Source organism: Pelodiscus sinensis, chromosome 17, assembly GCF_049634645.1.
Source record: "Pelodiscus sinensis isolate JC-2024 chromosome 17, ASM4963464v1, whole genome shotgun sequence".
NCBI classification, from domain to species: domain Eukaryota; kingdom Metazoa; phylum Chordata; order Testudines; family Trionychidae; genus Pelodiscus; species Pelodiscus sinensis.
In genome coordinates this window covers 38,032,646-38,060,552 of record NC_134727.1, presented here as the reverse complement: position 1 = coordinate 38,060,552, position 27,907 = coordinate 38,032,646, and the positions used below count along the sequence as shown (strand labels likewise).

Sequence of the window (27,907 nt, the reverse complement as noted above, 5' to 3'; positions counted from 1 at the left end):
AATACACTTTAAATGCAGAGCCGCAGCAGGACTAGGTCCCGGATGCAGCAGAAGCTGGGACATATCCAAGCGGCCGGCCAGCCTGCTACAAAATGTACTGGCGTGGGAAGGGAAATGCGTGTAGCCTAGCGCATTAACCGATACACTTTTGCATTTTTGTCTTTTGACTAGGGACTTCTCCCTAGTCCACACTTCTCCGCCACAAGCCATCCCTTCCCAGGGCCGATTACATGCCCTCTGCAAATCAAGAGGAACCCCAGCTAGGATTGCAGGTAAGCGTGGCAAGGACAACTTGTCGTTCTAGGAGGAGCAATGCGTGGAGAAACATGCTGACACGGGACTGGGCCTGCCTTGGGGAGGGGGCTGGACTTCGTGACCTCCTGAGATCTCTGCCAGTGCTAGGATTCTATGAGGCCACAACCAAACCAGATTCCACGACCGTACCTACCAAGTCCCGCACAGGAAGCCATATTCCCTGCACGGCCTCAGCAGGGCCACCGATCGACCCAATGCCCTGAGGCGAATCCCAAGCACGGCTCTTGGCGGGGCTGGTTTTGAACCTGGCAGTCACTCCGACACACCCAGCCTTCTGTGAGTCAAGACTCCGTCCCCAAAGAGACCTGCTAACGGGCAATCAACAGCCAAGTTCCGCTGCCATTTGGTCTGACCTGAGATAAACATGCAAACCGCTTTTAAATAAACTCTGGCTGGCTCCCTTTAACTTGTTACAGCCCCTTCTGGGCCGCTCTCTCCCCTAGGCAGTGAAGAGCCTGTCAGCTGGCTACCAGATTTTAAAAGCCAGACAATTATTTCCATAATTTCCCCAGATACAAAGCTCTGCCTAGTCCTTCTGCAGACTTTTAACAAAGTCTTGGACGCAGAGAATACCCACTTGGCACCAAACCACTGACCTCAGGGGACGCAAGCAATGAATACAGAGCCACACAAGATGGAGCAGACGACCACAATTTTGTACCAGGCATCCACAGCTCTACCTTGGGCCAGCTAACTACAGGGAAGGTCTTGGGATACGGGAGCTTCAAGCTACCATCCTAGCAATGTGTCCCAGCACATCAGCTACAAAAGCTCTACAGGACCAGTCAGTCTGCCCAATGCGGTCACCCAACATGGCTTTATGGAGCATGTCCCATGCCCAAGAGATCTTCAGGTACAGAGCACACCAGGAATTTGATCTGCAGACAGCGAACCCAACACGTGTAAGCACAATCTGGGAAGACCAGTAAGGTCTCAGCAAGAAACCATAATAATGTGGGCCATGAAAGCCTGCAATATTAAAACAGGGGAAGGCAGTCAGCGTTCCCCATGGCCACAAAGGAAGTCTTTCCAGAGCACGGAACGGATTAGAACCCAAATATCCTGATTCACTGAAGTCTGAGGTTTAAAAAAAAAAAAAGCCACACCCCAGATTTGGGAGACCTTGTTGTCCCAAAGGTTAATGCATGGCCCTCAGCAAGATAACATTCATGCCTCAGTTTGCCCATCAGTAAAATGGGGCTAATACTTATTCCACAGGGATACTGTGAGGCTACAGTTCATGTTTAAAGCATACCAAGATCCCCCATCCTTGGATGTTGCTATGCAAATACTAGATTTCATTTTTCACTAAGGTTCAGCTCTTTCTAACATCACTGCTGATGTTAGCTGCACCTGGAAATAGGGTGTATCTGCCTTTCTAAAAAACTTTAAAGTGCAAATGCCCGATGTGCCCTTCTAAAACGTTCTGGTGAGCTAGAGAAGAGCGAGGGAGACGGGGAATAATTAACAAAAAAAGGGCAGCCCAGCATTTCAGCTATTTAGCACTAGTATGGCATTTCATGTGCCCCAACTACAATGTCGCATAACATCCAGGAATGCCAAAAGGATTAGGTGTAGGGATGTAAAATCCTATTTTAAAAGTTTAACCAGTTAAACGGGATCGGGGGGTGGGGGGGGCGCAAAAGGGGGCTGTCGTTGCTCCGGCTAGGCCCGGCACGCCACAGGCAGGGGGCCACTTTGGCCAGGCCTAGTAACAGTCACTCTCACTGGGTAACCATTCCACCCTTTACAGCCCTAATTAGGTATCCTAATAGAGGAAGGAACAGAGAATCCTGCAACCCAATGCACTGGTTGCCTATTTAGTGTTACATGTGCGTCTCAGCTCAACTCATTTTCATGTGCTGATATAAGAAGAGACGACAGGCAGGATTTTTCAACAGGGCCCCATGAAAGTTCACGTCCAATGCAAATCTCCAACCTTAATCACTAGTTTCACAATGTGCATGTACCATAGAGGTGAAGCCAAAAAAACAGCTGGAAGGGTTTAAAGCCAGTGGTTCCCAACCTGTGGTCCGCAGATCCCTGGAGGTCCACGACAGTACCCTAGGGGATCCACGGAAAGTTTAATATAAAATTAAAATAAATGTAGTGTATAAAAATACTTACGCATTTTAATTAATAAATATGCGTATACTGTGTACTTATAAATATACATTAAATATTTAGTTCCATGTCCATGTTACATGAATACATCACATGACTGAGTATTGGATTGTTTGAAAACAGCTATATTCTTTGGTGGGGTTCCCGTAAAATGTTACTAGATTGAAAAGGGAGGTGTACGCCCAAAAAGGTTGGGAGCCACTGGTTTAAAGCAAAAGATTGCTAAGAACCATCTGCATTAAGTCCTTACTACTGGAAAGAGAGAGTTCATGATTCCCAGAAGAAGGGGTGATGAATCAGCTGTCCCTGAATACACTGCATTCCCCAACCTTCCCTGAAACAAACAGCGCAGAACAGAGCAAAGGTCCAGAACAGACCTGAAGGGCACAGGGAGCGTGGGGGAGGAGAAAATGCCCCTTTCACCTTTCAGGGCAGGAGTCCCCTTTCGCAAACAGTTTCCCAAACTTGAGCTGTGAGATCTGGACTAATGGATATTTCAGAAGCGACGCGATCCGGGGTCCAGCGCTCTCGCTGGGATGTTAGGACTCAGTCACAACCGAGCCACTAGGCTCCACAGCTACACGCCACGACAGAAATCAAGTTGCACAACACTTTGGAGATCAGCACGGGCCCGATTACCAAGCACCGGCTACTCGGCACCAAGCCGTGACTAACTTTCATCTCGATCATTTTTCATGAGATGCACAAAAATGTGCCAACGGCAAAGCACTTTTCTCGGTTGCGTCTCCTCTCTCCAGTGGAGGCTAGTTTCAAGGGCTTATCCCCAAACCTTTGTGGGACGCTTCACCATGGACAGTCAGCGAGGGATGAAAGGGAGTGTAATTACAGTGTGTGTTTATACCAACTCTTCCCCCACCCTGCCTCTCACGGCAGCTAGCTAACCTCAGCTGTGCTTACCCATCCATTATTCTATACCCTTTCCACGCAGGAGTCCGTGAACATTATGCTTGCTCCAAGGAACGAAGCAGTGTCTTTTGGAAAGCTTTACTTAGCCTTAGCTAGAAAGTGAGTGTACACCAGACAGCGAGCTAGAAACCACTCTAGATAAGAAACTTTAAAAAAAAAAAAAAACCTGTGGGCTACATCTACACTAAGAAACGCTCTACAGGTTTTCTAGCAACAGTACACTCGCACCAGTGCGAGTAATCGTGAAGGAGCTAGCACAGACCGAGCTCAGCCATTTTCGGCACTGCCATAAAAGTGGAGAGATTCCAAGTGATGCTGTAAACTATAAAGCAGTTCTTAAAAAGCAGTGAGTGCCTGGATAGTGTTTCTTTAAGCAAAGACAGCAGTCTTTCACAACTAGGTGCTAGAAATACGGGAACCCTGTCCGCACTAGGGATGCGAAAGGTTAACCAACAAGCATCACCCTTAAGGGGTAAGGCTTTCCCGTTAGCCAGTAGCCCCCACTGGCTATGTGGGAAGGGGGCTGCTCCAGCCCCACTGAGCCTGCCATGGACAGGGGCTCTCCAGCCTGGCCAACGCAGTCTCAGTCCGCAATAGGGGCACCACAAGCCAGGGCTGCTCTGGCCAGGCTGGAGAGCGGGCAGGGGGGCTGCTCCCTTTAATAAATTCAATTGAACTGGTGAACCAATTAAATGAGGTTTTACATGCCCAGTCCACCTCGCAGCTGCACAACGGAGGGAAGAGTTGCACAAAGTATTTTAGGACATTTAAAGGCTTCTCTTCATATTCCTCTTCTCCAAAAACATTCTCTGGAGAGTCAACACACCAAGCTTTTAATAGAGAAACTTGAAAGACAAAAAAGAAATTTCGTGCATGGCCACCTCTGGAAACACAAAAGCACAACTCTTTTCCTTCAGAAGATATTTATCCTGTCTTCTGTATACACTCTATTATTGTAGGGTTGTCAGAGAAACTACTGGATTTGTCTGGACTATAAAAGTGCACCTATAGTAAGTCCCGTACTAAGGGGCTATAAATTACCTGGATCGTGTTACAAACCCATACTAAGGAGAAAACGAAAAAGCCATTCCCAGTCATGGCAGAATCCCTGGAAGTTATGAGACCAGATACAAGTCTAACTTGCCTTCGCCAAACATCACCAGTGTGCCTATCTCCAGGATCCCAACTAAATATTTCTCCTGGCCTCTTTATATGGGAGTTTTTTTCCCTTAATGCCTATCTATTCCAACCTCTAGGTGACAAGGCTTTGAACATAGGACACTAATGGAAACTGAGAATTCACAACCTTTTCTGTGCATGCTCCAATCTCTGTACACTTTCCTCCTGATCCAATCCAATGGCTGATCTAGGCAAGGGTCTTCCACCTCTCCCCCAGAAGTCCAAAAGGTTTTTAATCACTCAGCCACAGACCTCACCCCTGCATGACATGTGCCGTAAAATGCTTGCTCAGCAGTAGCAGGAGCCATTCACCTTTGGAGATCCTGCCTCCCTTTCAGTATCCTGCCACAGTCCCATTCACATACCTTTCAAAGCCACTATACAATAGGAGACAACCAACCAACTCTGTGTGGGAAATGCCCAGAACTGGAATTGTAGGGGTGTTGCAAGCCAGGATTCAAATACCATCAGCACAGAACTATGTCTAGAAGCTTGCACATCTGCCTACGACTTGGCATAATGAACGCCACAAGTCCTTCAATTTCGTAAGCACTAGTCTGAATACAGAGCCAAAGCACAGGTCTCTGCCTGAGGAATAGGTTTAGTCCACCTAACTCGGTTCTACTGTCTTACCGCATGTGAGTTCACAATTTGGATTCCCATTTAAGGCCCCAATCTGCCAAGGCAATTCATATGGAGGGCCCCTTGTACCTCTCCTGATGTCCACAGGGCTTGCCCACACAGACTAGCTTGCAGAGATCAAATCTAGATACTTCATCTTTCTAGAACTCAGGTGCTACTCTGAAAGCAATTCTATAGCAAGTTCTTACCCACAAAAGTAACTTTAAATTGCCTCAAATATGCATCGTGCGACTTAGGCATGGCTGCTAAACTCCAGAAAATGCACCACTAGACAATTTTCACTATTTTACACCCTAAAGGAATACTCTGACTTGCTCTTACTCTGAGTAGAACAGAATTCAGGGTGCTCCAATGTTATTTCCTTTCCATGACTAATTTTTCCACAAGAATAAGTCTTGGACTTTCCCTTCCCCTCTTCAGAAAGACCTAGTAGTGCAGCAATTCAAGGTCTTAAACACAGATTGTATCTTTCTTAAAGTACATTGTTTTTCCTCTGGAAACTAGCAAACGTTTTCTCCCCCTGCTCAGATAACAAGATCAATACCAAAAACATGCTGTCCTTTAAAACTTGAAATATTCATGCTGAAGAGAGGAAAAAAAGGCAGGTAAAAAGACATGTACTGAAGACCTTTGGTATACATTCAACTCATTTTGACCAGAAGTATGTTGTTCTGTAGCTTCAGAGTGTAGGTTAAATACTGTAATTTTGCAAAGCTCTACAGGAGGATATGCACTGAAATTAATAAATCAAGTGTTTTCTATTCTGATATCACGTTTGTACTGAACTTTAAAACACTACAAGTGCTATCACGGAAGATGGTCCAACAAGGAAGTATTATGAATCCTCAGGGCTGCATGAAGGTGCGATGAAATCAGCTTTACATCATGCAACAAGTAGTAAACTGAGGCAGCCAATTAGTCAGAATTTTGTTAACACAAGTCATTCTTATCCCATTCCATGGTTTCACAGACTACAGCAGCTTGCCTCCATTGAGATTTTTGGGTGAGTTCTCATATATGCTTTTCCCCTCCACTATAAAAAAAAAAAAACCATTTTCCAAGCAGATACTGCAGAACTGACCATCTTCCAAAGATCAATAGCTATGATGATTCATCATGTTAGATGGTACCAACTTCTGCAAAATGCTGGCACAGGCAGGGATGAAAAAAAGATGCCATAGCTGGGAATGTAATTTAAAGTTTGCAAGGGAAGGCTGAAAAGCGTAAGAGCCTTCATAAAGGAGATGTCCAATTCAAATTCTCAGTATTTTCTCCTGGCATGGGCTCCCTTCATGCTAAAACAGTTTATTGCTCCTGACGGAGGTAATAGCTATTAAAACTTGCAAGAAAATGCAAAGTGTTCAGCATTTCCCATCTTGGCCTAAAAAGAATGGAGGGAGGAAGAATGTACAATTCAAAAGGCAGCTGTTACTAAACTAGCACTGAGCACACAGCCCTCCCCTCCCAGTAACTTTTGGGGGAAGAGGGGCTAAGGTTACACCAGAGAACCAGCATTGCAACATGCAGGATTACCAGAAAGTTACTCCCAATGTCCTTCGGGCCAAGGGTTTATTCCAAAGAAAAGGCGGGGAAGGGGGCTGTTGTTTGTTCCGCATATTCACCTCCCATTCCCATCCTCCACGCAAATTCAATGCTGGGAAGAAAGGGTTACACGCCAGCTTATTTACAGCAACGGCACGGCCGTGAAATGAAGCGCTGAGGCCTACATGTCACGGTGCCAGCGAAGCACGGGAGACAGGAGTCAAGGGCCCAGCCGCAGTACGCTACAGAGGAATACGCACACGTGGGGAGGAGGGATTCCCTTTCCCACACGCGCAGGGCCGCGGTGAGAAGGGAGAACACGTGGGGGTGAAGGGGAATCTCCCCCACACGGTGCCGGCGTGCTCCGATCCATGGGGCACGGATCCGACACGCACACGAGAGGCAGGGAGTGGGGGATGGGCCAGGCCAAGCAGAGCCTCTCGTACCCCCCCCCCCTTTCCCTCCCCAGCACAGCTAGTCTGTCACCCTTTGAGGCGCTGCAAATTCTTGCTGGGACCCAACCCGGCGGGAGAGGGGGCGATCAGCGCCGGGAAAAGGGAGAAGGCCCCGCGGTGAGCGGGGGGGGGGGGCGGGGGGGAGAAATCACATGTTCGCAGCAGAAGAAAACCACGTTGTCTTCACTGCAGTGGAATGCCGGGAAGGGGAGGCAGCCCCGAGCGCAGCCCGCCCCCCACACACGCGCGCAGCCCCGATCGAACGCTGGAGCCCTCCGCCGTGGAACGTTCACACCGCGGCCTGGAACGTTGACACCGCGGCCTGGAACGTTGCAACAGTGCCGTGGAACCTTCGGCGTGAAAACCCGCCGCTGCCTCCCCCCCCTCCTCCTTCCCCGCCCCAAAGCCGCATGGCCGAGCCGCTCCGCCTGGGCTGGGCTCCCCCTCCCCCCGCACACATGCTCTCTACGCCCTCATGGCTCCCGCAGGCGGCGAGCCTCCCCTTCCCCAGCGAGCCGGGGCCGCCCCAGAAATCCCCCATCCCCGTTCCCCCGATGACCTCCCCCGGCCCCGCCAAACGTGCGCCCGGCTCGGAGGCAGGCGGAGCGCGGCGGCGGGCGAGCAGATCCCCTTCCACGCGCCCAGGCCACGTTTAGTTTCTCCCCCACGCCGGGCTACGGCCCGCGAGACCCCCCTATTCGGAGCACCCGGGCCAACTCTGGCACCCGAATCCAGGCGGGGGAAGGGCGTGGAGGCCTCTTCTTTTCCTGCTCCGTGCCGAACACACTCATTAAACATTTACAATATGGGAAATGCGGCCTGGCTCCACGGGGGGAGGGGAGGAAAGTGATCTCTTCCCACCAAGCCGTCCCCTCCCCCTTCCTTACACGCACCGACCAGCCCCCCCCCCCCGGCATTTCTATCATGCACCTGGGGGGGGAGGCCTTTCACGAAAAAGCAGCTCCGGCTGTGTCCTGGTCGGGCGTGTGAGACACCCCGAGGCCTGGCGAGGCTCCCTCCGGCCGCTGCCAGCCCCCCACGCCCTGCTGCGCCCGCGCACCCCACCCTCGCTTACTCCCCTTCTCTACAGAGCTGACGCATGGGGGCCGATGGGGCCCAGGACCCCGACGCAGGGGTCGATCCAACAGCGCAAGAGCCAATGGGGTGGGGTTGGGGGGGGGAAGAGAACAAAAAAACCCAGAGTCACTATACTGCATTTCAGCGATCCCACCCCACCGCGGGGAAGGGCGACCCCCCCAGCCTCACCCGCTTACCCACCTGGGGGGGACTGTCCGTTGACTGTGACCACGGCCCCGGGGGCGTTTTTAGTCCAAGGGTTCACCTTGGGCGGGGGGGCCTCGATGAATTCCTTGCGCCCGCCTCCTCCCTGCTCGCCGCCTTCCTCGCCGCTTCCCCCCGCCTCGCCCAGCAGCCGGTTCTCGCCCCCTCCTCGCTGCTGAAGCAGGTTCTCCTTCTCCTGGTTGTTGCTCTCCTCCTTCTGCTGCTTAATGCTGGGGGGCTTGGCCGCCGCGCTCCGCCGCGGCTGCTCCCCCGCCGCGCCGCCTCCCTTGCTGCAGCTGTCCGGGGCGCCCCCGCTGCCCTCCTCGGCGCTGGCCTTCTCCCCCTGGGGCATGAGGGGCTCGCCCTTCTCCCGGCCCCCTTCCTGGGGCTTCTTGATGAGCAACCCGTGCTCCTCGGCGGGCAGCAGGGGGTTGCCGGGCAGGAGAGCTTCCACCTGGGTCGCCATCTGCGCCCCCGGCCGGCCGCCGCGTCCCCCCCGCTCCTGCTCCAGGCGCTCCCCCCGCCGGGCGGGGCCCTGCTCAGCCGCACGCAGCCCGGAGCAAGTGGGGAGGGGTCCCTGCGCCGGCTCCCCCTCCCGCGGCACCCCTCCGGCTGCAGCAATATGGAGAAGCACGGAGACCACGCGACTGGCACGGGAGCGCGCACTCCCCTCCCTCCCTGTCGCCGCCGCGTGCGCGCGCCCAGCGCCCGCTCTGGCGCGTGTGTGTGTGTGTGTGAGTGCGCGCGCGCGCGCCGTAGAGGGGCTGGCCCGGGACGGCGGCGCGCGCGCGCCTGATGCAATGCGCGGCGCTCGGAGGAGCTCCTTAAAGGGGCAGCGCCGGCGGGAGGGGGCGGAGTCGGAAAGGGGGCGTGGCGCAGCCCTGCGCCTGGGAGCTTGGCTCCCCGCGTGCCCGCCCCTTAGGCACCGCTGGGGGACGGGCAGCAGCGCGCGCAGCGCCGCGCAGGAGTTGCGCCCCTTTTGCGCCAGCGCGCAAGTGCCCGGCTTGGAGGCGGCTGCGCGCCGTGCCCGGCGGATCGTCAGGCTTTCCCACACCCTGGCAGACAGTTCAACCCGCCTGGGCGAGTGTGGCCACGAGCTGCCCCAGCACCCTTGGGTCCTGCGCGGTTCCCGGGGCAGGGGGAGCGTGGGACTTAAAACACCCCCCACAAGCCCCTGAGAAGTAGGGCGTGGGGGAGCCGCTTCCTCTTAGTGCCACCTCTGCCCAGACCTGTTGGATTCCGCAGGGATTCTCCGGAACGGCCTCCTGTGCCCATCCCAGTGTCTGCATTCAATAAACGGGCCGCTCCCTGGGATGCCATGGACCACGGGAGCTGCGCTCACCCTTTCGAGAAGCCCCGAGGAACATTAAAAGCACCACCAGTGGCAGCGACAGTTTAGTTTCAAGGTAGCAGTGCCCGGAAAGGAGGGGGAGCTGGATTTTCATCCAAAGACGCGGGTGATGCCAGCTACGTGTTTTGTTCATCACTAAGGTGCTGCGAGGCTTTTTGTCCAGTTACAGACAAACTCGGCTCCCTCCCGAAGCGTCTGGATTTTGAAGGAAGTTGTTAGGAAGAAGGGGGGGGGAAGAAAAACTAGACAGTGGACAAAATCTTGGAGGAAGAGATGAACTTCGCCCCTTATTCTGAAGGGCAGTAGGGGTTAAATTTCTAACAGACGCCCCAGGGAGAGTTTCAAGTAGCCAAGGGGCCTGCAGTGAAAATGTCTTCCCTCCGGCTCTCAGCTACTTGTAACTCATTGGCCACTATGTCCCCCTCAGTGCAGGATGCACAGACCATGTGTGCCCATGACAGCCTCCTGCTCAGAAGCCGGCTGGAAGTTCAAACTCTAGAGCCATGTGCGTTCAGCTCTGGAGATTTCCAGTTCAATTCCCCGTGGGTTGACTGCCCGGAGACACCCAGATACTGTTGTCAGGACCCGCTCAGATCTTGTGGGGGCCACAGGATAAGAGAAGGCCCCAGGGGTTCCTGTAACCCAAACTTCATTGCGCTGTGACCCCCTTCTGACAATAAAAGTCGCTACACAACACTGGGAGTGGGGGCTGGCTGAGTCTGCCTGAGCCCATGTGGGGAGGGGGCCCAAGCCCCAGTGCTCTGGGCAGGGGAGGCCAAACCTCCAGAGTTTCAGCCCCAACCTCAGGCCTGTATCCTGAGCTTTGCTGCCCAGGGCTGAAGTCCTTAGACTTTGGGGTCCCGACGCACAGCTTGAAAACTAATGCTGGCAATGGCCAGAGTGCATGAGCTCCTACCATGATTCTGAACCGTCAGGGTGGTCAAACACTGGAATAAATTGCCTAGGGAGGTTGTGGAATCTCCATCACTGGAGATATTGAAGAGCAGGTTATAAAGGCATCTATCAGGGATGATCTAGATGGTGCTTGATTCTGTCATGAGGGCAGGGAGCTGGACTTGATGACCTCTCGAGGCCCCTTCCAGTTCTATGATTGGGCTGGGTGTGGGAATAGAGCAGGGGGCCCAGCTATGCCAGCTCTGTGCCAGCTGAGAACTCCCTCCCCACTGGGAGAATTCACAGCTGGCCGCATCTAGATGATTTCTTGTGCCTCTTCAGCTGCAGAGAGGGATCAAAGAATCAGAATCCAGGAGAGAGTCGGGCTTGTGGTCTTGTAGATAGCCACGTCTCAAATAGGGCGTTCTACATTAAACTTCGAGAGTGTCTAAAACCAAACAGGAAGCCATGCAGCGTGTGGCATACAGGGATAACATGCTCATGAATCAGCCGCACTAAAAGCAGGCAAGCCATTTATTTTCTCTGCTAGCTAAAAGTTCCCATTTATCTTCAGGGTTAGCCCCTACGTAAAGTTCACTGCCACAGTACGACCTACAGATGCCAAAGTTATGCATGGCTGTGGTGAGGCCCACACCAGTAAGAAAAGGCAGCAACCTCTCAGGTAGCTAAAAATGAAAAGAAAGCGCTACCAACCACTGTCACCCTCTAGGAATCCAAAAGCAGTCAGGTGGCTGGGCAAGCAAGAGGCACAGACGTGTCTCGGGATGGTGAGCATCCTTGGCACAGAGCAGGCAAACTCCAAATGGAGTCATTATAAGGCCCTAGCAATTTTTTACCAAAGTGGTTGGCCAAGTCCCAGAAAAACAAGGAAACTGCCAAGTCTGAGCTGCATCGAACTAACACTGGATGGCACGGGCTGACAAAATGCAACCCTAGGGGGTGCCCCATGAATAGACCAATGGGGCTGCAGGAGAGGGGAAATGAATCCTTACCCAATACCATCCTCCCGACCCTGACAAGAGATGCCTTCCAAGCTGACGCCACATGTAAAAACCCGACTGTCTGGGTGCAACCAAGCCACAGCAGCAGCAGTCAGATTATAGCTACAAAATCGCCAGGGATACCTATAGCCACTGCAACTGATCCTATCTGGCCTCCCTTAATTCCAGCCCCGTCGTGATTCCCTGTGAAATATTTGTCATGTTCACGCCTCCCCTAGGCTTGTCACTATGACAGTCTGTCAGCGGTGTACTGTACAATCATAGAAACCCCCCCTCGGGGGGAAAAGGTGCCTTTTGGAGCCAGGGTGTGGTGCAGGAGAGAGAGAGGCATCTCAGACGCTTGCTCGGTATGTGCTAAAAGGAACAGAGAACACTGCTGCCGCCTCATTTCTGCTTATGTAAGACTTACCTGTCAGGGTATTTTGGGCCCAGCTGTTTCTATATTTAGTCTGCAAAAATAAAGCCTGGATACCCAAAGATGATGCATTTCTGACAATGCTTTCAGGTCCAGACAAGGAGGAGCATGTAGACCCACAGTGTGGGGTCCTACCCCATATCTAGGACTATAGACACGATGCCAATACAAATAATCCATAATCCATGGAAAGATACATTATGCACCGTCGAAACACACTATGGCTGTGTCTACACTGGCATGAATTTCCGGAAATGCTTAAAACGGAATACTATTCCGTTTTCAGTTTTTCCGGAAAAGGAGCATCTACATTGGCAGGCTGCTTTTCCGGAGAAGCGTCTGTGGCCAATGTAGACGCGCTTTTCTGGAAAAGACTACTGGGCTGTCTACACTGGCCCTTTTCCGGAACAGTGTTCCGGAATAAGGACTTATGCCCGAGTGGGAGCAGAATAGTTTTTCCGGAATAGCGGCTGATTTTGTACAGTAGAGCATTGTTGCTTTTCCGGAAATTCAAGGGCCAGTGTACACAGCTCGCAGCTTATTCCGGAAAAGCGGCTGATTTTCCGGAATAAGTGGCCCACTGTAGACACAGCCAAACAGTATACAGCAACACACAACTAAGTCTGCACTGGTGCACGTGCACACACGAGTATGCACCATACTTGCACACAATTGAATTCAGTCTCCTTTAGTGTCATGCTCTGAAGATGGGAGGTTATTACCCCAGCAGCACCTCTGTATTTTAAACTGTCATCGCCAGGGCAAACATTGGTTTTCAGGGAGTTAGTTATTTAGCAGTTGTTTTTTTTTAAATTTGGGCTGAAATTTCTAGGTTTTTGGTTTATGGAGTTTCTATGATTAAAAAAAATCTCAAAATATTGAGCCTGAGTTTTGCCCTGTGCAGCCTATATGTATTTGCAGAGTCTATTATTTATAGCGCACCTCCTGTGTCTAAGTTATTTGCAGTTAGATCTTTTAACTGCCTGTTTAGTGCTTACATTAATACGAGAAGACAGTCTACGATCAATAGCATTGCTATAAACCATGTGGACCAGCCAAACAGCTGCTCTTGGCATCATGGTTCTACCAGCGATCACCTCGGAGTTCCTGTAAAACAGTTTTATGAAACTACTCTAAGAAAATTTTAAGTAAGATTACATTAAACTTCGGTGAGGCTTTGTAGGAACAAGCACAAGGCCGTGGCGGAGTAAGAGTGAGCGCGTCTAACATTGTAACGCCAAAGAGCGATGGCGGCGATGGGGCATGTCCCCTCCATCTCGCTGAAACTCGCCGGGTTCACCAGATGGAGTGGAATTTGCCGAACTAGAAGCCGTGACCTCTGTGCCGCATTTCAGCCCTGAACGTGCACACAATGGCCGCATTCCCTCTGCCTTCGTGCGATTATCTGCCAATTCCATGGAGGGACTCGTGGCCAACTTTGCCAACAATGGGGTGCAAATGGCACATTTGGAGCCAGTCGCGGCGCTCTCAGTTACCTGCATGTGCGTGGGAGTTAACGCTGTTTCGGCACCGATATTTCAGAATTTGGCCCGATGGATGATCTGTAAAGCAGTGAACAACGAAGCATCGATTTAAGTACTAACTGACCCCCACTAAGCAGGCTGTGTGGGCAATTCAGTGCAGTCATGTTTTACCTCACTTTTTAAATCACCTTTTCCCCGCTCTGAGATACACTTAAGCTTCAGGGGAGAACCGAGTTAGCCCGTAACTGGAAACTCTTAAAAAACAACTAATAGTCTAGTAGCACCTTAAAGACCAACAAAATACGTCAATGGGATCGGGAGCTTTCGTGGAACCACCCGCTTCATCTGAAGACGTGGGCTGTGCCCGTGAAAGCTCACGATGCCATTGACATGTTTTGTTAGTCTTTATGGGTCTGTTTGTTGGTTTTGAGATACTCTTAGTCCTTCTTGAGTCCCTGAGGAGCACCCAGACCTGTGAGGTCACAGTAGGGCCACAGCCTCTTGGATTATGAGAGTCCCCCTCTGGGTCACACTCCAGGATAGCTTTAAAGACCCAGGAAGTGAATCACAAAAGGGAAAAAGGCATTTTGTTCAAGGTAGTTGCAACTAGACAGCCCAGCCCAGGCAAATGGTGGCGTTTCCAAACTGAGCTTCCCCAAGGTTTGAGGATGTTCATATGTGGCAGGGGTGGGGAACCCTTTTTGGGTCAGGGGGTGCTGACCCATGGAAAAGTCAGTCAGGGGTGAGAAGTGAGAAGCCCCCCCCCCCCAAGAAAACAAACCCAAACCCTCAATGATGTGGCCCCTGATGGAGAAGGAGAAAGACACTCCCCCCACACCCCAGAGGGGCCCTGGCTAGTAGATTTTGTGTGCTGTAGTCCCTCAGTGGGTGTGGGTTCCCAATGCTAGGAGGGGAGCCGTGGGCTTTGGATCAAGGCAAGCTGGGGGCTGCATCTGGCTCTGAGGTCCCCCACCTCTGATATATGGGATCTGGTTTGCTCCAGCTCTTGCCCACCATAATTCAATTCTGATTGGTGCTGGGCAGTGCATCTGAATTTGTAAGAGTTGAGTCTAGCATGCTGAATAGTTCCCATTGGCTTTGATGGGGCCCCACTTTCCCCCAATCTTGAACCCACTTTCCCCAATCTTGAACCCACCACCTTAGGGTCCCCAGGCGACTGCCCTCTCCCCTAGGCCACCGTGGAACCCACCCCCACCTACCTTCCTTCCGGAAGTACCTTTCCTGCCTTTCTACTGCGGGCTCTACCAAGCTGCCAATAGCCTTGGCCCAATCACCGTGCTTTGCTGTCTTCTCTCAAGCATCCCTGTTCCTGAAAGGAGGAATGTTCTGAGCTCACCGCGGGAGGCCCACCTCTCTGCAGGTGAGCTCTGTCCACACCAGGCTGAGACAGAGTGTAGCGTAAGCAGACTGCTAGCAACCTGCCCGTACTCCAGTCCGAGCTCTGCTTCCTGAGCGCTCAGATGCTAGCTGAGTCCCTCTCCTCCATCTCCCGCTGCCCGGCGGGGCAGCCCTGTTGAACTGCTAGGCATCTCGCTGACCTAACGAGGCTCAGTCAGTTAACGAACCCAGTAGGGCTGGGCAGCAGCATTGTGGCAAGGTGCAGGGATGGCTACAAAATGACTACTCCTTGGACTGAGCAGCTAGCCAGTATTTAGGGCCTTGCCAGGTTGTTTCCCATAAGAGGAGAAACGGATGTTCCTGTGGGTCAGGTACTTCTTTGGGACAATGCAGTTACCTTACACAGAGTGCACACAAAGACCTGGTCCCCTGAACACAGAAGAGGCAAATGACAGCAGGGAGTCTCTGTGCCCCCAAATAACTCCTTTCGGTTCTCCCTGTCAGGGCCATGTTCACGTTCTTTTCTCGCTGCTGGCTTTTTGTCTTTCTTTCTGCCAGACCAATGCAGAGACCCTGCCTTTGCAATCAGTCACCAGGGAAGCCTGGTCCCCCATGGCCGAGCTGCTGATCAGCCTTGGATGGTGGTTTCTATTGTCTTTAGGGAGCTACGGCTGCGTCTACACTAGGAAGCTTTGGTGACAAAAGTGCTGTTGATGTGCAAAAGTCGCCAAAAGTGACAGCCGGTCAAACTGGTTTTTCTGCCTCCCATTGTCGACATTTCATGGCCACGTTGCTAGCTCCCTGTCGACAGGTAGAGCAAAGCAGTGTGGGGGAGCATCCCACAGTGCAGTGCTGGGGGAAGGCAGAGCTGATCCCTGTGCTTCTTGGGATTCTGAGTTCTCCCACAGCCTCCTCAGCTGCTGGGAGCAGCGTCATGAGTAGCTCTGTGAGCTCTCCATCCTGAGGAATGACAAAGCAGCACAGCCGTCTCTCCAGCCCTCCCCCTCCAGCCCTCCCTCCTCTCTCCAGCAGTTTACCTGTCGCTGTGTTCCTAGCAGGGCAGAACAGAAGCATTCCCAAGGAGCAACTCACTCAGGTGTCAGATACTTCTCGGAGCTTTGAAAGGAGAGAGGGATGCATGCCTGCAGAGCAGCAGAGATCACAAAACACTGAGCAGACCCACCAGAGCAGGCATTGTGGGATACTGGCGGAAGCCAGTTCTCTCAGCAAAACAAACAGAAGAATCCTCAATGGCTCTTTGTAGACAATAAACGGAGGGGAAAAGACAAAAGTCTCTCGCAAGAAGAAAAGATTTTTGTTGCCAAAAATGGGTGTTTTTCCCAACAAAAGTCACATTGCAGTATAAACGCTCTCACTGTTTTGTTGCCAAAAGGCAGGTTTGGGCAGCAAAATGTGCCAGTGTAGACAAAGTCCATATAGCAGCTTACTTGCTTCCTGTATTTAGACTGCATGATGTGACCAGCTTTAAGGACTCCTGGGATTGCCTGTGGATCAAAGACGTGCTTGATGGCTGCCATTAACACTTGCAGGCACAACAATGCCAACTGTTAAACAACTGTACAAAACCCACCCTCTGGGGATATTCATTATGTAGAGAGTTCGAGAGATTCCTGCTGAACTCCTCACCCTCGTTATCATGGAAATGAGTCGTGTACTTGCCATAATGTTATTGGCTCTGTCAACATTAAGGACATTCACTCTGTTCGCAGTCCCACCACCTCAAAGCAGAGCTTACACTGCTCATGGCTTTCTTGGGTGTGTCACTTGAAGCTGCGCTGGGGCAAACCCCAATTGGCCCTGGCCTGGCACAGCTACATGAGGGGGAGCAGTGTTGCTATCTCACAATTTTATTGGGAGTCACATGATATGCAATGTTTTTCTTAAAGCCCTAGCTTATTGTTTAATTTAAAAACACATGATTACTTGGGTCTTGTCTGGAGTAAGAAGAAAAGGTATTTTTGGTTAAACCGAGTGAGCTAAGATGTGTTGAAACACCCCGGATGCCCAGTATAGACATAATTTAAACAACTTTACAATCATGTTCGTTGTTGGTGGCGTGGCTTCGCCTAGTCCCTCTTCTCTCAGCATTGACTATCAAGACAGTTTAAGGTATTGAACTTTGTCTCCACAAAGTGCTGTCTGGTCTTCTAAATTGTTAGATATTTCCATTTAAAAATGCCCTGTTTTTTCTTAGGCCACGTCTCCACTTGCTGCGCTGGAGATCGATCTTCTGGCGTTCGATTTAGTGAGTCTAGTTAAGATCCACTAAATCAAACACTGAGGTTGGCTCTGGTTGGCATTGATATACCTCGCAGTTGCAAGGACTAAGGGTAGCCAACGGGAGCGTTTGCTCCCATCAGCCCTCCTCTCTGAACACGGCACCAAGCTTGGCTTAAGGTAAGCCGACTCCCACTACGTATTTTACACAGCAGGAGTTGTGTACCTTAGCCTGATCTTCCAGGTCTAGTGTAGGCCTGGCCTTAGTCTAGAGAACACATGGGCTGTGTCTAGACTGCATCCCTTTCCCGTAAAAGGGATGCAAATTAGACACATTGCAATTGCAAATGAAGCGGGGATTTAAATCCCCCCCGCTTCATTTGCATAAAAATGGCTGCTGCTTTTTTCCGGCTCGAAGCTTTGCTGGAAAAAAGCGCCAGTCTAGACGCGGATCTTTCGGAAAATAAAGCCTTTTCCGAAAGATCCCTTATTCCTCTTAAAATAAGGAATAAGGGATCTTTCGGAAAAGGCTTTATTTTCCAAAAGATCTGCATCTAGACTGGCGCTTTTTTCCGGCAAAGCTCCGAGCCAGAAAAAAGCGGCAGCCATTTTTTTGCAAATGAAGCGGAGGGGATTTAAATCCCCGCTTCATTTGCAATTGCAACGTGTCTAATTTGTATCCCTTTTACGTAAAAGCGATGCAGTCTAGACACAGCCTCTAGATTCTAAAGCTGATCCTGGCATCTGTTAAATAGTGTCTACATTAGATGCTAATACCTTTTTAAAACACCTCTTGGCTACCATGTTTTAATTACCAGAAGTTTTGTCTTTGAAAGTATTCTTACCTTGTGTGGACAGTGTTTAATCTTAGGGCTAACTTAGGGCCTTGGTCAACCTTAGTGCCTTGACTAACCTAGGGAACAAAGTATTTGGTTTTCTCCACCGTACTCCCACAATTTCAGATTTTGCCAAACACGTTTTCAATTCTCTCTTCGGAAAATCTAAACAAAAACATTTCCCTTCGGTTCAGGAACACCCAAATCACAACATTTTGAGCACTGAACCACAGTCAACTTTTCATTTTGAGTCAGTTTCCTGTTACTCGGCCATCAGTCAAGAGGCAGCAGTGCCTGATGGAAGATGTATTTCTGTTGTCGCAATAGGCCTCATTCTTCCCTATGAGCTGGGCTCTGTGGCTGAACTACATCTCCCATGATGCACTGCAGTCTATCCTCTGGCAGGAAGGAATGCTGCAGGGAATGGAGTCCTGCAGGGGAGAATGGAGACAGGAGGCTCAGAGGCAGATCAGCCGCGAACTGTCCCGAAACAAAACCGTTTGCCGACTCCATGTAGAAACATTTCACAGCATTTTGTTCTGCAAAATATTTCAATGTTGCAAATGCGGGTCCTGAATCAGGATGAAGGCAAAAGGCCACAACAGCCGAATTTCCTCTAGAAGAGAAATTCCTATTTTTTTTCATCAGCTCTAAAAACACAAGCAGGTGCAAGTAAATGTCAACTCTGAGCTCATGCCACAGTGCAGGGCGCTGTGCCAAGCATTGTGGAATGGCCGTGACAATCCGCATGCTCCGTAACGCGAGCAGGGGTGTATGCCGTGCACTGTGGAGACTGAAATCAGCCTGGCGAAAGTCCCCACTGCAGCACTGGATTTTTCATTTGTGCAGTCCCCTCCGTTAGTTAACCAACCATTCAGGTGTCTAGCTCAGACCCAGCCGTGTCCAAAAGCATGATTTCCAAGCAGCAGCCAAGCGTGCACACACGTTCTAGTCTGCATTTTAAACACCACGGCAGGGCAGCACAGATTATCACTGGCACGCCCAGTAGCCATGTGACTCTCAGAAAGGTGTAAAATGCCTCCCTAGGAGATGAACACCATTTTTTCCCCATGCAGATCCTTATAACCCCCAGCCCCGCTGATCAGCTTGAAGGGCAGCCGAACCCCCACCGAGAAATGGCTTGTGGCACGTAATTTTGTGAGCCACGGAACGAGCAGATCACTGCAAATTAATCCTATTGCATTTGCATGGAAGGGCTTTTGCTGAGGGGGACATCACTGACCAGGTGCTCAGCTTTGCAGTTTGAATCTTCCGTGTGGCCCAGGCACGCTTCAGCAGAGCCAGTCACATCTTCGTGTCTCTCAACAAGCGCATGGATGGCCACAGTCCAACAAGCCATTTACACCCGGCGTCATTGCACTAGAGACGAGTGTTGTCAACAACCTCGATCCCGTGGAAAGCAAGTCGGGGCGATACACCGCAGCTTGCAGGTGTTAAAAATCAATCACCGGGACAGCCGTCGGTGAGTATCCCAGGCATTTTGTGCTGGAAATCTCTTGTGCAATCTTTCGGATTATTCTGCTGTCACTGGGTTGGGGGAAAATCTATCAGATTATGGGAACAAAGGCCTGGAATGGCCCCCCTGGGCCACCAAGTCCAGTCCCCTGCTATCGGAGGCAACTCCCTCGTACCATCCTGTTAAAAAACTCATCAAATTCCAGCTGAAAACTAGTTGGGTTGTCCCCAGTGCTCCCACTGGGCGGCTGTTCCAGAATCTCCCTCCTCTAATGGTTACACACCTTCTAATTTCAAGCTGAGATTCATACGCAGTTTATGCCCATTGGTTCTGGAACAGGGCGGCTGCCCCGCACTAGAATGAAAAAGGTTAAAACAACCCTGGGAGAGTGCTGTGGCTGGGAGCCAATCAGGAGAGGGCTTGTGGCAGCCAATGAGAGCCCAGCAGGGCTGTATAAAAAGATGGCTGACCAGGAGGCACTCACTCTTGTTCTAGCTCAGGAGGGAGAGGGACCTTGCTGTTTGCTAGTGCGGGTACTTTGGACAGGGCAGTGCTGGGGAGTGAGCCAGGGGAGCTCAGGCCTGACTAAACCCCAGGCTGAGGCCCAGCGACAGGAGCCCAGGGAGGTACTAGGGCTGCGGAGGAGCAGCCAGGGCAGAAGGCAGCAGGTCCACATCTAGATGACACCTGGCAGTGGGACACTGAGGCACAGCATGTATAGGGGGTTGGGGCATGGCTAGCTGTCCCTAGCACATCCTCACGCGGTCAGGTGGGTTTGTACTTGCATGACCCGCCCATGTCCTCCCCCCCACTCCCTGGCCTATCCTGGCATCTTAAGAATATTTAGCATGCTAGCTTGGCGCCAGCTCCTGCAAGCAAGTCTGTGCAAGCCGGGAGCCGCACGGCTAACTCCCAGGGTAGACACCTCAAACAGCTTCCTCTCATCAAACAGGCTCCCTGCTGTTAGCAGCTGTTCTGTGCCCCTCCTCCTGTTGGGTCTTCCTCTTTCTTGAACGTGGATGACCAGACTAGGGAAGAGTCCGGCTGAGTCTGCCCCATGCCTGGTATAACGGCCACAGGCCTTCGCGCGTGCTGCTGGAAATAGTCCATTGGCTCCATTTGCTTCTCCCCAAAAAAGGGCCACGTTCCCAGTCATCGTGCGATCGCCCACACACCCACGTCTTTCTGCGCGTGTCCTTTCCGGCGGGTGAGCCCCCGGCTGGGAACAGACATTCCTGATGTTAGCCCACCACCGCAGAAATAACCCACCTTGCTGTATTTAAAAATGTACCACGATCAGTCATGACTCACCCGCTCCCCACTCCCCCGTGAACTGTTATTTGCGTGGGAAAAACACAGCCCCCGTGTGTCGCCTTGTCTACCCAGGGGAAGAAAACGTTGAAAGTTTTCCTCATTCCCGGTTACCAGCATCAGCTGCAGAAACTGACACCGTGGGGGCTATGAAGGCTTTGGAAACCAGGCCACTTGTCCGCGTGCCTCAGTATGGACTGGGCTGCCTACTTTTAAGTTTGTGAACTTAGTTGGGGCAGCCCGGTGGAAACCCCGCGGGAGGGAGCATGGCAGAGGTCTGCAGGATCTTGCCCACCTAGGTAGCGGTACCAGGGAAAGCCCTTAATAAAGGGGTAGTTTAATCCACCAGTTTGGCACCAGATGATGCTATATCCCTCCCTGAGCCCCGATTGAGAAGGAGGGGTGGATGCGAACCGGTTACCCCACGCTTGGGGAGCCGAAAGACACGCGGGATGAGCCATGGGGACTGGTGATCTCATGCTACTTCGTACTTTTTAAGCCAGCACAGGCAGCCCGACGACTGGTATTTCCTAACCGTTGAGTGCTCGGCGTTGCAACCCTAACTTTCTTCCTGCGTGGGACGGCGATTGCCGTTCCCGGAGCGTCCATGTCTGGGTGGGGTTTTTAACTCCGCTCAGATCCATGGCGGTTCTCCCCGGGTGCTGCCCTGAGCTTCTTGTTACAGGCTCCGGGCCGCGCCCACAGGAGCTGAGCGGAGGAGCACACGTGTGGGGGAGAAGGAGGAGGGACATTCCCACCGCCGCTCGCTTCACCCTCGCTGAAATATCCCTGAGTCATCGCCATGCACTCTCCCTCACTCTCTCTGGCCTGAACATGCTGCCTCTCCGCGCAGCCTGTTTCCCTGCTGGGGATACGTCAGAAGGAAACCAGGGCCCAGAACAGGCAGGGGAATCAAAGCGGCAGTGGGGCTCTCCGTGGGAGTGCCCTGCTGCCGTGGGCTCGGGCGGAGGGATCGGGGAGGTCCGAGTGGGAGATGAAGTTCTCCCAGCCTCCCAGGCAATTCACGGGCTTCCCCAAACAATCAGCTGCTGCAGCAACAAGGCCATCAGATGCCTGAAGCAAGAGCAGGTCCATGACCCCGCCTGTCCTTCCCCACGGCCTCGCCTGCGCTCCCTCTCCGCCCTGTCACTTAACCCAGCTGGGGGGGGTCCCCCTCCGCCCCTTATGACACCCTGGCCAGCCCAGCTAAACAACTCCAGCCGTGCAATCCCACCCTGTCAGCAGCTGGCCAGTGAGTCAGAGGTAACAGGGTTTCAATCATGAAGTAAAGTGCAGCGACAGCAGCAGGCCTCAGGCTGCTATTGTATAAGCACAGGCGCTGGGACACAGAGCGGGGATTAAGAGATCTGTGTCAACAGCGCGCCTGTGTACATCACCCCTGCCGCGGGAAGGGGCCGCAGGGGTGCATGATCTCCTGCAAAGTCAGTTGGGATTAGCGCCACACTCGGTTGGCCAACGGGGAGTAACTCCATCTTCGTCCCGCCCACTGCCCTGTTGGGATGGCCACGCCCCTGGCCTGGGGGAGGGGCTTACTCGGGGTGCATCCAGCCAGGGGGAAGGCAGCTGGCAGGTGATGGGTAAGCCAACGTATCTGCCTGGCACCAAAAACACCCCACCCCAAAGAACGAGATCCCGTAGGCCGAATTTGGCCCGGCTCAACCCCCATGCAGTGCTTGTGAAGGCAGCAATGGCGCTGCATGGGGTCAGCCAGAATTTGGCCCTAGGTGCTTCACTGGGCTCTCGTCGACTGAAAGAGCCGAAACCAAATTCTGCGTCCCCCCGTTGTACCCTGGCAGCCCCCAGAGGCAGCCGACTTTGCTTTCCTGACTTGGCTTGGAAGCCTACTGCACAGAGCCCCTTGCGGGTACAAAATCGGTATCCGTGTCAGGATGCAGATACGCGTGGATAGCTGCGGATTTGCAGCGCTCTCCTAATGCCCTCGCAGCTCTCTGCAGCGCCACGCAGAAGAACCAGGTCCGGCGCCCGCCGAGGAGGGACGGAATAACTCCAATGCTGAGCTCTGTGCAGTCCTCCTGGAGGGGAAGCTGAAAGCTGTAACGCACCAGCAACGAGACCCTACCAGCCACCCAGCCCTTCCTCCCTCGAAATGCAACCGGACAGCCCGTGCCCCCTAGGAGAGGTTTCGCTCATTCCACTGTAGGCCGTGCTAACTAACGTGATACAAATTCACTCCATCATTTCAGCAGCCCATTGTTCATGTCCATCACAGCGGGGATACTTAGTAGAGGATTCCAGCCATGGACTCTGGGTTTAGAACAATGACACAGCACCTGAAAAAACGTAAGCAATGCCCTGGCTGCACTGAGAGAGCGCAGAGTCTAGCGTGTCTCTGCGGAGGGAAGGAATTATTTAGTGACTGCTTTTGAGCACAGCTGTAGCCATCCAAAAATCCTCACTGCATGAGAGAAATGCCAAGCACAGTAGCCACAAAAGCACAAACCAGGGCACTGGTAATTAAGAACTCAGTGTCGTGTGTAAACTTCTGGAGCTTCCAGAGGCAAAAAGGTAGAATCATAGAACACTAGAACTGGAAGGGACCTTGAGAGGTCATCGAGTCCAGTCCCCTGCCCTCACGGCAGGACCAAGATCATCCCTGACAGGTGTCTGTCTAACTTGCACTTAAATATCTCCAGTGATAGAAATTCTACAACCCCCCATGGCAATTGATTCCCGTGCTTAACCACCCTGACAGGAAGTTTTTCCTAATGTCCAACCTAAACCTCCCTTGCTGCAATTTAAGCCCATTGCTTCTTGTCCTGTCCTCAGAGGCCAAGGAGAACAATATTTCTCCCTCCTCCTTATGACACCCTTTTAGAGACTTGAAAATCGTTACCCCGTCCCCTCTGTCTTCTCTTTTCCAAACTAAACAAGCCCAGTTCTTTCGGTCTTCCCTCATAGGTCATGTTCTCTAGACCTTTCATCATTTTTGGTCCCCTTCTCTAGTCCTTTTCCAATGTCTCCACCTCTTTCCTGAAATGTGGGGCCCAGGAGTGGACACAATCCTCCAACAGAGGCTAATCAGCACCGAGCAGAGCAGTAATGCACACTTAGCCTACAGCAGCATACAGCTCTGACTCAGGTTCATACGGAACTGGCCTCAGGATGGTGAAGGAAAAGGCCTTTGTGTGCAGTCAGAGGCCCTGCGTATGTTTTTATTAGCTAAGTCAACGAGGGGCAAGCTAGCCTAGTGAGCACGCCATGATCCATCTCAGTGGCCCGCAAGATTGTTGGCTCAAGATGGTCTCCGGGGAGGGGGCAGTTTCGCTCCCTGCGCCTGCATGCGTAGAATGTGCAGGGGGTGGCGACTGAGCCATAGCAGCGCTGTGATGGGACGCACAGGGAGCGCCTGGCTCTCACAATGTCGTGTGCCACCCGCTCGCTCCTCCCTTCTCATGCCCTGGCTTTAAGTGCGGGTCACTTTAGTAACACCAGTAGGAAAAAACTGACGCGGGGGAGAACCAGCAGAATCCGGCAACCCTGCGCGTGGGCAACGGGAACAAAACATCTCCTGGGCCACGCCCCACTGGGCCACGGATTGCCCCTCCCTGACCTTAGTTGTCCCAAGGTTGAACACAATTGCAGACAACCCCCCCACCTCCTCCGCACCTTCCCAACCCCTGCGACTCGACAGCTAACTACGGACACTCCCGTCTCAGCAAACCACTGCGGGTACTTCCTCCAGGTTCAGAGTGTGTCCGTGGAAATCAGCCTTCTCCCAGGACAACTGTCATGATTATGAGGGTTAGCCAGCAGCCTGGGGACTAAGGAGTTAACTACACCTAGCCAGGTGGAGTGGCCAATAAGAATGTAGGTAGGAATTTCAGGGTTAGCCAGCAGCCTGGGGACTAAGGGGTTAACTACACCTAGCCAGGTGGAGTGGCCAATAAGAATGTAGGTAGGAATTTCAAACTGGGACAAAGGAATTTGGGTTTTTCCCTCTTTTGTCTTTGTGAGTTCATTGCAGCTACAGAGAGAGACAAACATCTCTCTCTCTCTCTCTCTCTCTCTCTTCAAGAACCAATTCTTCACTTTCTGTAAGTAGGGTAAATTTTAGATAAATCCGTTAGGTTTTCTTATTTTATGGTTTGGGTATGGGATCTGATGAATGTACACTGTGTAAAAGATGTTTTGGCTTTTCTTTGTAACTAAGTTCTAGGCCCATGGAGGGCTCCATGAGTATATTTTGTTACCTTCCCATCTAGTCATTATGCCTGCAACAGGAATAATAAAAGTTGTGTCTTTTCTTTGTATTAGCCTGGCATTGGTTAATTGTGTGCCCTGATTTTTATTTTAGGGGCGAGATTTCTCAAATGATCTTCCCCTGATTTCGTTATTAATATTTGGGTGGTGGCAGCGGAAGTTTTATTCCTAAAATCCAGGGTTTTAAGATTTTGGGGGAAGTTTTATACCAAAGCCTGGTAGATAAGGCTTTGGGGTACACTTGCTGGCCCCCACTTCGGCATTTATTGTGCCAGAGTGGGGAAGGAGCCATGACGGCGACACTCCCCCGCCGCTGACCCAGCACCCTGGCCAGGCTGAGACGATGATTTTCCTGCTGGAGGCAGGGGTGCTGGGACATGCCAGCGCAGCCCCGTTATCTGCAGAGATCTATATGAAATAACAACCCCAGTGCAGCCGGGGTGGCAGTTACGGTACCACGGCACCGGAGTGGCAGTCTGATCGGGGCTTGTATGCTCCAGCCAATCAGAGAACACTTCGCATCCACACAGCACAGGGGGGGGGGGTCTACATTGCACCGTAACTCAAAATATGATGTGCCGTCTGAGCGACGCCAAGGGCGTATCTTCTTTCCAGGCTATTTCGAAATAGCTTATTTCGCCATTTGGCGCCAAATTTCAAAAGAAAAGCGCTGTTCCGAAACGTCCCTTGCGCCTCGTGGAATGAGGTTGACGGGGACGTCAGAATCGTGCGCCCGAAGGAACGGGCGTGCTGTGAAGAGGCGGGGTAGCTATTTCGGGATACTCCCGTTTCCCAAATTAGCGTTGCAGTGTAGACATACCCTGTGGGACCCAAGTTTACGCTCAAGTTTCTCGCTGGCTCACAGCTGTTGTGGGGGAAAGGTGGGGATGTAGTTTTTGCACAATACTAGGTGAGCTGCTTGTGGGATGCTAAAGGAGTTGCGGATGGAGCTGATGCATGTGGTAATAGAGGAACACTAGAAAAAACTCCAGGGATTTGGGAGTAACATCCTGCAGACAATGCTTGTTCACAGCAGGGATCACTAATACAGACAAACTCTAGGACCACCGCCTGCCATGCTGGCCAATACGCTCTCATCCTGCAATGATTTGCCTGGCTCTTGTCTTACTGGTACTTTGTGGGGCAGGGCCTGTCTTGTTGATCTGTGTTTGTACAGCACCGAGCACAGCAGGGTCATGCCCCATGGCTGCAGTGCCTAGTACTACTGTAAAATAAAATAAGAGGCTCTCTGTCCATGGCAGTGTGGTCTAGTGGCTAGAGCGCAGATTAGGATATTAAACCTAACCCAACATGTGTCCTGCTACTGACCTTGGTCAAGTCACTTCACCTCTCTGAGCCTCAGTTTCCCCCATCTGTAAAATGGGGTCCATGAGGCTGACTTCCTTAAAAAGTACTATGAAGTCATGGATGGACAGAGAGCTACGTATTAGCACCTATTATCGCGCACCTAAGATATGTGTTTTCTTTCACAAAGACGATATCCACCACTCCTCTCCCCCAGGTGCTGGTTCCTCTGCAACTGCACTGCAGGCATGTTGCTGGACCAGAAGGCACGGCGCCCGTGCCCACCAGTGCAGCACACCACAGAGCCCGTCAGTGCAGCGCATCACGGAGAGCCACGGAGCTCATCAGTGTAGCGTACCACGGAGCCCGTCAGTGCAGCGCGCCATGGAGTGCCACAGAGCCCTTCAGTGTAGCACACCGCGAAGTGCCACGGAGCCCATCGGTGCAGTGCGTCATGGAGAGCCACGGAGCCCATCGGTGCAGTGCATCACGGAGAGCCACGGAGCCCATCGGTGCAGCGCGTCATGGAGAGCCACGGAGCCCATCGGTGCAGTGCGTCACGGAGAGCCACGGAGCACATTGATGCAGCGCGCCACGGAGCCCATCAGTGCAGCGTGTCATGGAGAGCCACGGAGCCCATGAGTATCGTGTAACTGTGGAGGGGGGCTTGCACTACCGGGGAGGCACTAGCAAAGTGGAGGGGAAGGTTGTGTGGGGAGGGACGCACGCACTGAGTGCAACAGCTATAGGCCACCAGTGCTGCTCTGTGTTCCTGGAAAAGCCTCCCATGTGTCCCACTCGCCACGCTCCGCCCCCTCCCCGGGAAATGTCACCCCCCAGAGCAACCGGGCCTCACTGCTGTGTGCGCTGCAGCGGATGCGCTGAGATCTGTCGTGCTGTCAACAGGCTCTTGGAGAAAGGTTCCCTGCCATCCAGCCAATAGGGGCATCTTGTGGGGCTAATGCAAGACCTGCAGAACGAGGCAGGGACACGGGGCAAGAGGGGCCCTACAGGCCTGGCAAGTCGCACGCTAGTTCCAGCGTGAAGCAGGATGCGTCCTGGCCTCAGCCCTGTTCCATAGGCAGAGAACTTTTGTCCAGGTTGGACCTCCCTGGTCCGGCACTTGAGGAGGGATTTTGCCAGACCAGAGAGGTCATTTCTGGCACCCCTGGCACCAGTGCCTCCAGCCCTGGCCTAGTCACTAGCCGCCCCACTGGCTGCTTCTCTGCCCCACCGCCATGTGCCGGGCTCCCGACCTGCTTTCAGCCTCTGGTCCGGGAACATCCGGGGGTTGCAGACCAGAGAGTCCCAGCTGAGAGAGGTTCAATCTGTATCGCTGTCCGTTCACCAAGCTGGCTCATGCGGATGACATTGTCCTCGGCCCAGAGGGTGCCTGGGGACTCGAAGATGCTCCAGAGAGCTTCCGGCACAAGGCAGCTGCTCTGGGGTGGTGGGTTTCTTGGGCAAAACGAAACATCCAGGGAGTTGGTCAGAAGCTTGGGGCTGGC

At 52.4% G+C, this 27,907-nt stretch overlaps 1 protein-coding gene across 2 annotated transcripts in view; it reads right to left on the bottom strand.

The window, feature by feature from the left end:
• Positions 1–9,150, bottom strand: part of LARP1 (La ribonucleoprotein 1, translational regulator) — a 71,555-nt gene extending 62,405 nt beyond the window's left edge. For both annotated transcript variants that reach the window (XM_075900602.1, XM_075900603.1), the window contains exon 1: positions 8,463–9,150. In XM_075900602.1, the coding sequence (XP_075756717.1) occupies positions 8,463–8,931 (469 nt within the window). In that variant the 5' untranslated portion in view covers positions 8,932–9,150. The remainder of the gene's footprint in view (positions 1–8,462) is intronic.
• Positions 9,151–27,907: the final 18,757 nt, after the last annotated feature.